The following is a 13413-nucleotide window of genomic DNA, read 5'->3' as shown; positions in this document are numbered from 1 at the left end:
GAAAGGCTTCGGCCGGGCCCCCGTGGCCCTGGGCTGGGTGCGGAGCGCGCGGTGCTGCCGCAGTGCTCCCCGAGTCCCTTCCGTCCTGTGGTCCCCGTGTCGTGCGTGGGAAACGTCTGAACGCTGCCGCCACGGCCAGTGACGGTGCGAAGGGCAGTAAAGCGTCTCTGCAGCATCGGCATGCGCTGCATTAGGAAGTACCCCGGTACTTACTGAGAAGCGCTCTAACGCATGTAGTTGGAGCAAAAATGTACTCCTCCAGTTAGTCCTCGCAAATAAGTTCTGACAGGCCCCCGAAGCCAGCGTCCGAGCCACGTGTTTTAAAGTTTATCTGGTTTGCATCAGCTAACTCACATAACAGCACCAGTTTTAAAGGCCTATTTTGAGTTCCTAATTGTTTTGTTAGAGTAACAATATTTTCTAATAGTTTTCTCCATTAAAAGAACTGTTTAAAAAGAGAAACAAACCTGACTATTATTTGGCTTCTTATTAATATTTAATGTGTTTTGATGTGACTCAGGAGTATGAAAACTTTCTGGACCTAATGAATTAGCCACCCCTTGGTTCTGTTTGTGTTTACTCATCTACACCTGACATAGAGGAGTATGTTATTTGATGCGTATTGTGAGTACCCTAAACCCCGTTGTTTTCTTTCCCTCTTTAGGCTAAAACTTATGGCAGAAGGGGAACTGAAAGATATGGAACAATTTTTTGATGACCTTTCAGATTCATTTACAGGGACGGAGCCAGAAGTTCATAAAACAAGTGTAGTAGGTAACCAGTTGTTATCCATAAGCTGCATTCGAGGCGTTATCTGTCACGGATGTAATTCTCTCGGGATACAGTTCCTTTTCTTGTTTTCTTTTTGGGAGGTTTAAAGATTGCATAATAGTGATTTCTCTCTTGCTCAGATGTTGCATATTGTGCAGCTCTTACTGATCTTAACAGTTTTTCGGCGATCGGGCAGTCTGTGAGATTTGCCACTAAATGAATACGCCCTGCAGAACTGAGTTCTATCAGTTGGGAGGCTGAGACACTTCAGCAAAACTCAGTAACGTGCTTTAGGCTTCTGGTTATTGTGATTTCTAGTCTCTGCGCTGAAGCAGCAGTTGTCCTAACAGGTGTCTTCCTTTGCAGGGCTGTTTCTCCGCCACATGATCTTGGCATACAATAAACTGTCTTTTAGTCAGGTGTATAAACTTTACACTGCCCTTCAGCAGTACTTCCAAAACGACGAGAAAAAGAATGGAATCGATGAGAACGACATGGAACTGGCAAATACAGAGGAACTGGAGGGGAAAATGGAGAAAGAAGAACTTGATGTGCCTTTAAGGTGATATATTAATACTGAAGACTTTCCCACTTAAGAGCATAAGTCTTCAGACTACTCTGGTGTGCACAGAGCTAAACTTAAGCTTTTTCCGGCTCCAGGTACTCCTTCTGCCAAACCTTTCAAACTCCACGACTGCTGCTCTAGGCCCTGTGTGTATCACTGTCACCGAGGATTTCGGCTGCAGTGTTCCCAGGGTCCTGTAATCTTGTGTGTGCTTCTCAAAGCCCCGCAGGCGCTGGCAGAGCTGGGTGGCCTCTCCGTTGCCGTGGTGCCACCGTGTGGTAACGCTGGTACATGGCGACAGTTCTGCGCAGCGTCTCTCGGGAGAGGGCGGTACCCAGTTCTCAGACGCACTTAGGGCAGCACCTGCCCTTCAGCCTGCCATTCCCTCCCCTCCCTTCCGTGCAGCCCGCTGCTGAGTGACTTCCCTGGCCATAAAGCTGCTGGAGAGGTCGCTTCTGCTTCCAGCAAGGAGAAATTGCTGGCTAAGGAAGAGTTAAGCTTAACGTTTTTGGTTTCTCTTCGTCCTTCTCCAAATAAAAGAACTCCTGTTCATTTACAGCAGAAGTAGGAAGCAAATATTGAGGCTTTTCACCCGCTAGCGATGCACCCCACTGTGAGAACAATCCTAAAGTCATTCTGTGTATCCGTATATTTAAAATGTAGGTTCTGAAATGTCTTCATATAGACTTGTGTTCGTGGATGCTGTGCTACAGCGTGAGCCAGTTACCAGCTTTCGGAGCCTGGCTGCACGCCATAGTTGCTGCCTGCCCGTGCCATAAACTTCTGCCTGCTCGTGCAGAGCAGCTGCTCCCTGCAGTGGGGTGTGTGGCCAAGGTGGCAGTTCACGTCCCCGAGACCGCGCTCAGAAGAACGGAGTACCAGCACAGCCGTTCGGTACGCCAGCCCCGGACCTCCTGCCCGGTGTTCTCCGGGATTTCATGTGTGCGCAGGGCAACGTTCATACTGACCGTGGTCTCTGCAGGTTGGAAGTTACAACTAAACCGTGTGAAACCATCTGGGTCGCTAACTTTGATGTAGCGGATCTTACTCTTGACTTTCCCCCTTCCGTTCCCTTTCATGCTTTGTGCTGGAATATCTCATAAGACTTTACGAAGCTGAAGAGTGGAGTGTCTGATAAAACGTATTTCCTTGCGGTCTGTTTCATGGCCCTTGTTTCTAACCAGAGTGCTTCTTATCAGGGAAGAAGAGATATCCTGCAGTGGGCCTCTTTCCCAGAAACAAGCAGAGTATTTCCTTTCTCAGCAGGTACGTTAATTCTGAATAAAGCTGAGTAAACGATTCAAAACAGAATTTCGCCTTCAGCTTTACCCACACTGTCAGCCGTGGTGCTTTCTTAGGACCGGTAAACATCTGTCGATACCTTGCAGGGGGTTGCTCAGTAAGCGTGTTTTATCTAGGCATGTGCACCGTGTGATGGTATCTGCGTCCCAGGAGTGCAGTTCCGTGGTGACCGCTCGCCTCCGATTTGGTGTCTGCTAACCGTGCGGTTTTGTTGATCATTCCAGCTGGTAAATATGGAACGGAGCAGAAATACACTCGGGCAGCGGTGCATCCTCGCAATGCCTTGCCAAGGATAAACCGCATTCACAATGAATACGGAAGATGGTTATTAGGAGTTCAGAGTAGCTTCAGTCCCATTGAGATCTGGACTGTTAGGGGTTATTGAAGCCGGTAGCTGATGATTGATGTGGAGTATCTGCTCGTGGTGGGTACATGGTTTTTATTCCTCCTCATTAGAGTACGATGGAGGAATCGGGGTGGTTAGGAGGGTTCTGAAATTTGACGTGTTTTCATTGTTCAGTAATGCTGCTTCTAGCAACTGGATCACTGTAGTTTTTTATTAATTGATCTACTTATTGAAGCAAACTGCGGGTTCACTTTCACTCAGCTTCCTGAATTTCCTTGGTGAGAAGGTACCTGTAATTCCGGCGAGCGATCCATTAATTCTTCAAAGAGAAACTTACACAGAATTCTTTCAGCAGGCCTTTGAGTAAGCTTCCATTTGACTTGTTCTCTCTGATCTCTGGAAAGGGAACGCTACAACACAATGCAGAATGAAACTGCTACTGATGTTTCAGCCTCCCAGTAGGCAGAGCAGTTAGAAAATCCTCTTTAATGTTCTCCCCAGCACATAGCAAACTGACTAGCACGTACCAAAATGCCTTTGTAACCCTCCAGTTTGAGTTGCTTATCTTGCTTTTGCTTCTCAATTTCTATTCCAGGCTTCCCTGTTAAAGAATGATGAAACAAAGGCTCTTGCTCCGGCGTCTTTACAGAAGGAGTTGAACAACTTGTTAAAATTTAATCCAGACTTTGCTGAAGCAGTAAGTATCTTTGTCTTCATCCAGAATGGTTGTAAAGGGATTTCTTCTCTCTAGGATGGGATTAGTTGGGAGTAATTTATTCTATATCAAAATACAAGCAGATGATAAAAATGCAAGCAAGTTGCATGTAAATGTTTAGTAATTCAGCCTGAAAGTCCTAGAAGTGCAGAAACCCTCATTAAGCTGAGTACTTTGCCACATGTATAGCTTTATGCACAGACATAATCCCCCTAGTTCGGGTGGGACTGTGTGAGTGCATTCTTGTTGAACTAAATCTAAAACTTACTTCTTTTCCTAGGAAATTTCAGGCCTCCTACTCCCATAGTTTAAAAATCAGTACGAAGTGCAGTATCTGTTGACTTGTTGCTCACTCACGTTCACTTCACTTCCGGTGCTTAACAGCAGTTTGCAGTGAAAACAGTAAGCAGCTCGCGCCGAGGGCTGGTTCCAGGCCTGTGTTGCGAACATTTGCCTCGTTCCTAGCAAGCTGAGCGAGTGCCATGAGTTCCCAGTCAGCTCTTCCCTGCCGTACTTGTAACTCTCCCTCACACAGCCCAGGGCTGTGGCAGACAGGATTTTCCTTGCTCCCATTTGGAGACAGATCCTGGAAAGGGCTGTCGGTGCAGCGGCTGGACCTCGCAACTCCACAAGTCCTCTCCAGGGTTCTGTTTGCCTGACATAGAGGGTTGTCCCCCAGGTCTCAATGCCCAGAAGAAAATACATGGTTTTAGCATCTCCTTTCGATCCGTGTAGCATTTGGAAGCGGTGCTCGTGCGCCGGCGTGTCTCCCGGCGTGCAGACGCAGGGGGAGCGATGCCTCCCTTGCCCCTCTCGCCCAGCACGTCGGTGCAGGCATTCTGCCTCTGTAGAGGCCCCGGGCTGGGTGGGATAATGCCCATGGGCAGACCTTGGCCTCTCGGACACCATTTGAAGATCCTGTTAGGGAAAACAACCAGTTTTAGCCAGGATGTACAGAAATTCTGCAGGGTGGTATCCGTATCGCTGCAGTGTCTGATCAAGCACTTCCCTGGCCATACGGTATTCCACGGCTGCACTTGCTGGGCAGCCTTCCTCTGTGAGGAGATACCTAGTGATTCTGAACAAAACCTTTGTTTTAATAATTCTGTGTCGTTAAAGCTGATTTTGCTTCAATTTTTAGCATTATTTAAGCTACTTAAATAGTCTCAGAGTGCAAGATGTCTTCAGCTCGACGCACAGCCTCCTCCATTACTTTGACCGTTTAATCCTCACTGGAGCAGAGAGCAAAAGCAACGGGGATGAGGGTTACGGCCGGAGCCTGAGATACGCCGCTCTCAACCTAGCTGCGCTGCACTGCCGCTTCGGCCATTAGTGAGTTCACGCATCGCCCCGCGCGGCGAAAGCTCGCCCCGTTCCGTCGCAGGAGGGCTGACAGGTGGACCTGCTGTTCATTCGGAAAATCCATTCAGGAGCGGAAGGGACTTTCTCTAGTTTGGTAACAGCTGTAGTTGGGTTGGAATTTTCTCGGAATCCTGGTTTGTTTCGCTTTGGTTTTGTTTTGACATGCATTTGGTTTCCATAATAACTGAGCCATCTACAGCAGGGCAGGAGCTGACACTTGTCTGTGTGGGGTTGCAACTGTTTCCTGGGTATTTAAGTTCCCAGTTGCCACATTTCCGTGGCCTCAGAAAGGTCAGTGGGCTTGAATGCCTATTTTCAGCTGTACTCTCAAGGAAGTGTGGTTAGTTTTCTGTTAACATTCAAATCAACATAGAGCTGATGATCTGGAAGAAAAGTAATCCTAAAAAACCCAACCCATCTGAGCTTTTTTAATTTTAAAATGCCATAGGAGGGTGGTTTATCAGTAAAACTGACTTACCCATCTCCAGACAGGGGTTGCATTTACTGACTGCTGCCTGGATGCACTGGAGATGGGCAGAACCTCTGCAGAACTGAGCGCAACAACTCCTTCTGCACAGGCAGATACTTCACGTTGCCCCTGCTCAGATGGTACCTTGGCACGCAGTGGGTTTGAAAGCCCGCCTAGCTGCGTTTCTGCAGTGGCTGGCAGGTGCCGTCTTGCTTCTTATCCTCAGGACCAGAATAGGTTGCTGATGTGCTAGGAGGAGAACACAGGCTTTCTCCTGTGATCTGTTAAGTCAGTTATCTTCTGAGTGCGACATGCATAATTTAGATCAGTATTCCTCTTCTGCAGCCTAATGCTGTGTTTTAAGCACTGTGGGAATCCTAATGTGTTCTCCCTTTCTGTTTGCTGATAGCCAACAGGCTGAACTTGCACTTCAGGAGGCCATCCGGATTGCACAGGAGTCTAACGACCATGTCTGCTTGCAGCACTGCCTGGTAAGGTGGCTGTGTTGAGGGGGAGTCACCTTTGTCTGCGCTCTCCGAGCCTTCGCTCAGTGAACAGCTGCAGTTACTCTTACATCCTCAAATGCACCAGTAATCTGGCTGTGACTCTCTGACAGCGGGGTGACATTGCTTCTGGGTCACCCAGAGCAGCAGACTGTAGGGAGATCATGGGATGGTGCGTTTCGCAACTCAGGATTGCTCACTTAAACAGGACCTGTGATCCCAGAGTACCACAATCTCAGGACTAAGCTCCAAGTTTTGTCTTAAGAGACAATGTATGTCTTAAACTTCCTCCTTACTCCCTGTTGGATTCCCAAAGAGTAATCAGCCTTCTTTTGAGCAAACAGAAAGGAGGAGGGAAAGGCAGATTCCTCTGTGTGTTGGTCTGTAATTAACATTATTGATACAGCAAATTGGCATTGATGGTGTCAAACTCCCGAGGCGCTGCCTTCCGCAGTTGGCTTTCCGCGCGTCACTCGGAGCCTCCAGCGTTGACAGCGTCCCGGCCTGGCTGCGCTTCCCACACATTTTGCTGTGCAGCATGTCAGAGGCCTTTCCTTAGTACCATATGAATTCTGCAGAGTTGTTTCTATCTCCCGCGGGTTTCTTATGCGTTCTGTGCAAAAAGTAAGAGCCGTTAAAAGTGCTGCCACCATTAGCTGTTTGCAGTGAGCTCTCAAACCCTTTCCCTTGCTAGAGCTGGTTGTACATCTTGGAGCAGAAGATATTCGATAGCTGTGTTCTGCTGGAGCACTCTGTAAACAAGTCCTTACATTTCGGTTTGCCGGTAAGTCTGCTTCACTCGTCCTTGTCACAGGACAAACACGTGCTGCGGGGAGCGTGCACAACAGGGTTTGGGGTTTTGGGGCTGCTCTGTTCAAAATGTGTAACTGGACTTAAACAAACCTATCTTAACCTTCCAAAATCCAGCTGTTCCCGTCGTTTTGACTCCTTATGTTAACAAACCAGAGTTCAGCTGCTGTAACGGCAGTGCAGTACTGCCAAGCCTGCTGGTTTTCCTTCTCATCTGTTTGTTTTTCAGGCAGGAAAACCCGCGGTGGCTACTGGCCTGGCCCCGTGCACCATTTTGGCCTTAGGCCCATAGCACGATCTGCTGGTGCTCAAGGGAGGTTCTTAGTCTCCGCCTGCCCTGAAACTCGGTCCTGCTGCCTCTGGCCGGGCTTTGAACGCATGTCCGCTTGTTTGGCTCTGTCCCAGCTGTGAAACCTTCCGAGGCAGCTCTCCCCTTGGAGAGCGCTGTGCCCCGAGTCTCTGGGCTCTTAACCTTTAGTTCTGTCTCCCCCGAGATCTGCAATCTCTTTGTTAAGAGAATCTTCTAGAAGGGATTAAACTGCTGATGCTGGGAGATGAGAGCCGAGTGGCCACTCGGTGGGGAAGGGGAGGGAAGGCTCTGTGTTTTCACAGCTGTTTCTTCCCTGGAGAAATCCAGGTACAAGCCCTGTCATCCTCTTTAAGGCTTCAGTGTGGGGGGTGGAAATTGCCTTTCACATCTAGCACAATGGTGTTCATGTATGCGTGGGTGTGCAGAAGTGGGTACTTAAAGAAACGCCTGGAGCAGTGTTCCTTTGTGCTGCATAACATCGCATCTCACTCCTTGGGAGTGCTTTCCTTTGTTTGGAACTCTTGCTCCAGTGAATTCACAGGCAGTAGTGGGCTCTGTTGTCTTTCAGTGCTGTTGGTATTTGTGTCTTGCAGTACCTTGCTTCCCTGGGAATACAGTCCTTGGTTCAGCAAAGAGCTTTTGCAGGAAAGGCTGCCAACAAACTAATGGATGCCTTAAAAGACTCAGATCTGTTGCACTGGAAACACAGCTTGTCAGAGCTCATCGACATTAGTATAGCCCAGAAAACCGCCATCTGGAGATTATACGGCCGCAGGTACCCTGTCTCTCTTGAACTCGTGGGGTAGCTCACGGTGCTGGGTAGCACCTAAGGCATTTGGAGCTGCTTACCTGGGCGTAACTGGGGACGGTGTCTCTCCGGTGCGCTCAGATGAAGCAACCAGACTGTGATTCCCTCCGGGCTGAGTGCAATTATTTCCATTCTTGTGTGTTCCTTCAAAACTCACGCTGGAGAAGAGTTTCCATTTAGTAGTGGCAAATAGTGCCTAAATTCTTCCTGTGCCCCTGTTTTCAGCATCTCTGTGCTTAAGCCGTGTGCAGCTTTTGGGGGGTAGTACTCGCTGTGCTCGTGTCCGGAGTTCCTGGACAGCAGCTGGTTGCAAGTGTCCGTTCTCCCCCGGGCCCCGGAGTCACCAGAGCGCTTGGACTGTTGTCCTAACAAGCCCGTAGATCAGAAATGGTCGTTGGTTGCTTGAAAGCTAAAAGATGTTTCTCTTGCACAAGCACCATGGCACTTCAGCAAGCCCAGACGCTGCTGAGCATGAACAGTCTGGAGGCTGTGAACGTGGGCGTCCAGCAGAATAACACCGAGTCCTTCGCTGTGGTGCTGTGTCACCTGGCTGAGCTGCACGCCGAGCAGGTGAGCCTTCGCGCCGCCCGCACAAACCGCCGGTTGGGCGCCAGGACGCGTGGGTGTTCCTGACGGAGAGTGCCAGGCTTGGCTCCTGCTTTGTCCTGCCTTTAGCCCCTGCGCTGGGGGCGAAGGAGACGCGTGGGGGGTCTTTGTGTGGAGGTTGTGTTGGAATCAAGGGGAGCAGCGCTCGCCCCGGTGTCCATCTGTGGCAGCGCTCTGTCTGTGTTACAGGGGTACTTCGCAGCTGCTTCTGAAATACTGAAACACCTGAAGGAAAGGTTCCCCGCCAACAGTCAGCATGCACAGGTAGGCTGTTTGTGATTACCTGCAAGTTATGGCGCTGTTCTACGGTAGGGTCTGGATTCCATCGCGTCCGAATCCCCCTCGGAATGCCCCGGGCTGTACGTTTGGTCATTTCACTTGGTGCGCGGCCTCACGGGAAGCTCTGCAGCATAGAATTCCCTACAAAAGCATGAAAAAGATGCCTCTCTTGTTTTAAGACCAGGAAGGCCTTTATCTCGCCGTGGCCTCCTAAGAAACAGCTGGTTAAGTAGAAGCGTACCTCTCCTTCGTGAGCACGTACGGGAATGGGGTGCTGTGCCTCGATTTGGAGCTTCCAAGTTCTGTTTAATTCGTGCTACTTATTTTGATAGACCACAGCCCAGAAGGATCTGAGGAAATAGGGCAGTTTTTGTGGGACTGGGAGACAAACGAGTCTAAGACAGTAATTCTGCTGAAGCGTTCCACCACATCCAGCTTGGCCCTTCTCCCTGCAGAACAAGTCTCCTGTTTCAAGGCATTCATAATGATCTAAAAGAGCTTTTTTTTTGTCTTAAACTGCACTCAAATCGGTGAGCTTTGGTATTGAAACATTAATCGAGACCTGAGCGTCTCTGTTGAGGACAGTGATTTGGTAAATCCCGTAATTGGACAGTGGAGTGAGTTGTGTCTAGACATAAATATCCACAGGGGAACATGAAAAGGAAGTTCTAACTTGGGATTAGACAAGGAGCAGGCACAACTTCTAAAACTTGTTCCTGGATGTTCTCTGTTCAGCTTTGGATGCTGTTTGATCAGAAGATACAGTTTGAGCGAGCCATGAACGATGGCAGGTACCACGTAGCTGACTCTCTCGTAGCAGGGATTACCGCGCTTGAAAGCATTGAGGGCGCGTACAGGTAAGAAGTCACGAATCTGCACACACTTCAAGGTGTGTCCCATGAAGTTAACGAACCTTTTAGCCAAACGATTGCTGGCAGTCACCTGTGCTTGCATGTTCTTCCCTCTCCAAAAGCAAGTACGGGCATGTTGTCCAGCCTGTAGTTTCTCCGTCGGAGCATGTCCGGCAGTAGTAATTTCTAGTTGCTTCTCCGGACGCTTGAAGAACTGGAATAGCATTGCTGAAGTTGGTGTTATTTTAGAGCTGTAGATGTGTCGTGAGAACACAAAATATGTCAAAATCTGCATGGAAACTGTCCTCACACCTAAGCACAAAGCAGAATTTTGTGTCATGTAGCTGGGGATCTCAGGTCTGGTCTGAGCTGGGGTGTTGTCATCTGTCCTGGTTTCCGCAGCTACACAATGGAACAAGAGGATTCCTCTTTCACTTTTAGGGTCCTTGTTCCTAAATGAGAATAACGTGCTAGAAGTCGGTAGCGTTAAAACTTGTTGTTTGGCGAGTATGCAAACCAGCTTAATGCTAAAAGCAATTTCTTGCTGATTTTCAATGAGGCAGAACACCTAAAGCCACAGCTGGTGCCGGTGAGGTGGAAGGTCAGTATTCAGGCTGCGGGACCAATGCCTGTCCTTCCAGAATTGACCTGTTGTGATTTCCCTGATCTGTAGATGTTCTGCTCGGCGTCTGGGTTCGGGGCCTTTGTACACATCCCCCACTGCTGTGTGCTGGTTTCTGACTTCCCTGTTCTCGCTCCTCCCCTGTTGCTCTGGATCCTTTTTAGCTCCAGCCAATTTTAGCTACTTTGCCTCATACCTGTTCTTCTTACAAATAATGACTAGTGCTTTCTAGCTGGCGTGCCCTCCCCCTCTGCTGCCCGTCTGGCCTTTGTTTCTGGCCGTGCCTGCTTTCTGTCTAAAGCTGATTTATGGGCTGGATCCTTTCAGCCTGTGAGCTGTCCAGCTGGAGTCGGAGGCAGCCGGCTTTCCCCGTGCCGGTGTGTGTAGCACGCGCGCGCTTTGTCAGGGTGCCGCTCTGCAGTTACACGGCACAGGTCACAAAGTGGACACCTTTTACTGTTCTGAAGAGCAGAATTGCATCTGAACTGCAAAAATACGATCAGTGATGTTTTCTTTTTACCACGGCAGAAAAGCCATTGTGTTGAAAGCCCAAAATCAAATGTCAGAGGCGCACAAACTTCTGCAGAAACTGTTGACCCACTGCCAGAAAATCAAGAACACCGAGATGGTGATTAGGTAAGAACCTTTCATTTTCCCAGCATCAGAGCCACGTTGTAGTGACTGGAACCGGTCATTTCAGTTTGTCTGTGTCCAGACCTCACTAGTCTTCAGGTTACCTGCTACGATTTGGGGGTTACAAAAGGATTTCATTTATTAATCGTGGCATGGAGGAATCCTCAGAATGTTGTGGGATTGAAACCCAGCCATCTGTGATACGTGAACGAAAGGGAGTAAGCTTTCGGGGGTGTAACTGACGCTTTCGGTGTCTGCAGCAATGTAATTCACGGTAAAATCCGTGCCGTTACGGGTGTGATAATTGCTGGGGAAACAAGGGACGTGAAAAGCAGGCGTTTGTAACTCTTTTGCCCTGTCCCGGTCAGCGTGCTGCTGTCAGTCGCGGAGCTCTACTGGAGATCTTCGTGTCACACCATTGCGTTGCCTGTCCTGCTGCAGGCCCTCGCCCTCTCCCGAGAGTACAGCCTACAGTACTTGGCTTCGGAGACGGTGCTGAACTTGGCTTTCTCCCAGGTATGTCTGACCTGTGCTTTCACAGGGCTGTAGGGCCACGTGTCTTCTGGGGACCTGGGTGCCGTTCTTACCCCTGTGAGGTTTAAGGACACGACCTTGCTGGAATTACTGAGTCTGGACAAGTGCTTTCTAAACGTAGAATCTTTGGAGGAACGTGGGAGTTGGGTTTTGTGCCGCTGGGATGGGTAGTTATGGCATATGTTTGAGCAGGCAAGCGTAAATTAGCCCCTGTGACTTCTTTAGCTGTGTTTTGTGCTAGTATTTTGGCTCTCCGGTAGCACGGTTCGGTGCGTGTTTGAAATCAAGAGGATGCTTGCGATGGGGTTCAGCTGCACTGTTTGCTGGGAGCTGGCAGAGACGTGGTGGTCAGCACCGACTGCAGTGGAGAAGCCACGCCGAATCGTTTCAACCAGCGGCTCGTTTCTCCTAACGAGCGTTGGTGTAGGAGGAGGCGGGGGGGGAGAACTGTGCGTCCTTGTCCGTAGTGCACTGCGTTACCAGGAACAGACGTGACCCGTCTTGGTCTTCCCTGAAGAAGCTGCGGGTACCAGTGGATTCCAGTATAGACCAGCAAGTTGCATTCCTGAACAAGCCCTGAATATTCTGCACACGGCAATAGAACCTGTCTTGGCCCATGGAGCTGTCCTGGACAAAGGCTGTGCCATGTTCTTGGTGGCCAAATGTCAGGTGGCATCGGCAGATTCCTACGCTCCGCGGAAGAAGATCGAAGGTAGCGCGAAGCGTAATTCTCCTGGCTGCAGCTGCGCTCGGAAGGGCAGAGCGGTGTCGATCGTGGAGTCCTGCTGCACCATCGCTGTGGAAGTTTAGTGATACAGCAGCGTGTGTTGCCTAGTTAGCGGAGAGGGAAATTCATCTGGAATTCGTTACTCGACAGTGTGTGTGATGCAGTCTGGTTTAGCTGCACGCTTTCGCACCCCTATTTTGCAGCAGAGGCTGAATAACAGAAACAAGCTGAAAGGCCACGTTGCTAAGACACAAATTGTTTTGAAAGCTGAGAAATTTATAATTGGGCTCCTTAGAATTGGGCTGTATTGCTGGGAGTTGGTACTGTGATACTCTCTTACATACCGCTGTCCCCCCTTTTTCCGCAGCTTTGGAATCTGCCATCCTGAATCTAAACGAAGCCAAGACGTACTTCGCCAAAGTGGACTGCAAAGAGCAGCTCCGAGACGTTCTCTACTTCCAAGCCCGGCTGTTCCACACCCTCGGCAAGACCCAGGAGAGGAACAAATGTGCCATGTTGTTCCGCCAGTTGCACCAGGAGCTGCCAGCACACGGCGTCCCCTTGATCAATGCCTTCAAGTGAGGCGTGGAAAGATGAGGTTTCTTTGTTTTCCTGGCTTTTCTACAAATGCCTTTTTATTCTGCTCCGTCAGCCCTGTTTCAGAGTAACTGCCAGTAAATCACGGTCTGCGCCCGAACCCACCTGCTTCTGTCTGTAATCACTTACAGGAGAACAGGCTTCCACCCCTTTCGCTTTTATTCTGTGCTTGCCGTTGAGAGTAAGACTGGAAGGGGGCGAAGGAAAAGACCCTTGACTGCCTCAGGAACATCCGAGGGGAGCAGCAGTCACGATGGAACCACCTCTGTTCCTAGTCGTGACGTTTTTGGAATCACTGCCGGCTTCGTGAACGCCGCGGTACAAACCCAGTGGAGAACGTAGGCGACGCTCCCTGGTGCGCGGTTCAAGTGGCGGGGGGTGGGGGTCTCGCTGAAGACCCGTCCTTGCCTTTAACCTGCCTGCGGCCGCTGTTTACTCTGTGGAAACAGATGGTGCTGCCCGAAGCGGGGGAAAACCCCAGGATTCAGTTGGAGAGGTCTGATGGCGCAGTCCCGGCCCCGTTGTTACGCGTGTCCTCGTGCCACGCGCCAGCCGAGGCGTTACTGTGCATCTCTCCCGCGGGGGCGGCGGGTGGGGTCCTTT

General features: G+C 49.9%; 1 protein-coding gene across 3 annotated transcripts; it reads left to right on the top strand.

Annotated features, from left to right (window-relative positions):
• Positions 1–660: 660 nt before the first annotated feature.
• On the top strand, positions 661–12901 carry ANAPC5 (anaphase promoting complex subunit 5). Of its 3 annotated transcripts, none has more exons than XR_727940.1 (15): positions 661–774; positions 1138–1333; positions 2536–2602; positions 3580–3681; positions 4841–5031; positions 5940–6021; positions 6728–6817; positions 7747–7928; positions 8396–8531; positions 8757–8831; positions 9582–9703; positions 10848–10955; positions 11321–11481; positions 12044–12198; positions 12581–12901. XR_727940.1 is itself a non-coding variant. In XM_010159050.1 (15 exons), exons 1-15 carry the CDS (start codon positions 675–677, stop codon positions 12793–12795), a joined length of 1941 nt encoding a protein of 646 aa, XP_010157352.1. In that variant the 5' UTR covers positions 669–674; the 3' UTR covers positions 12796–12901. The 3 variants fall into 3 exon arrangements, 2 of the variants coding, with proteins under 2 accessions (XP_010157352.1, XP_010157353.1); XM_010159050.1 differs by having other exon boundaries at positions 669–774; positions 7783–7928; positions 11321–11472; positions 12040–12198; XM_010159051.1 differs by having other exon boundaries at positions 669–774; positions 11321–11472; positions 12040–12198.
• The last annotated feature ends 512 nt before the right edge of the window (positions 12902–13413 follow it).

Source organism: Eurypyga helias, unplaced genomic scaffold (assembly GCF_000690775.1).
Source record: "Eurypyga helias isolate BGI_N326 unplaced genomic scaffold, ASM69077v1 scaffold41989, whole genome shotgun sequence".
NCBI classification, from domain to species: domain Eukaryota; kingdom Metazoa; phylum Chordata; class Aves; order Eurypygiformes; family Eurypygidae; genus Eurypyga; species Eurypyga helias.
This window is presented reverse-complemented; position numbering and strand designations above follow the sequence as displayed.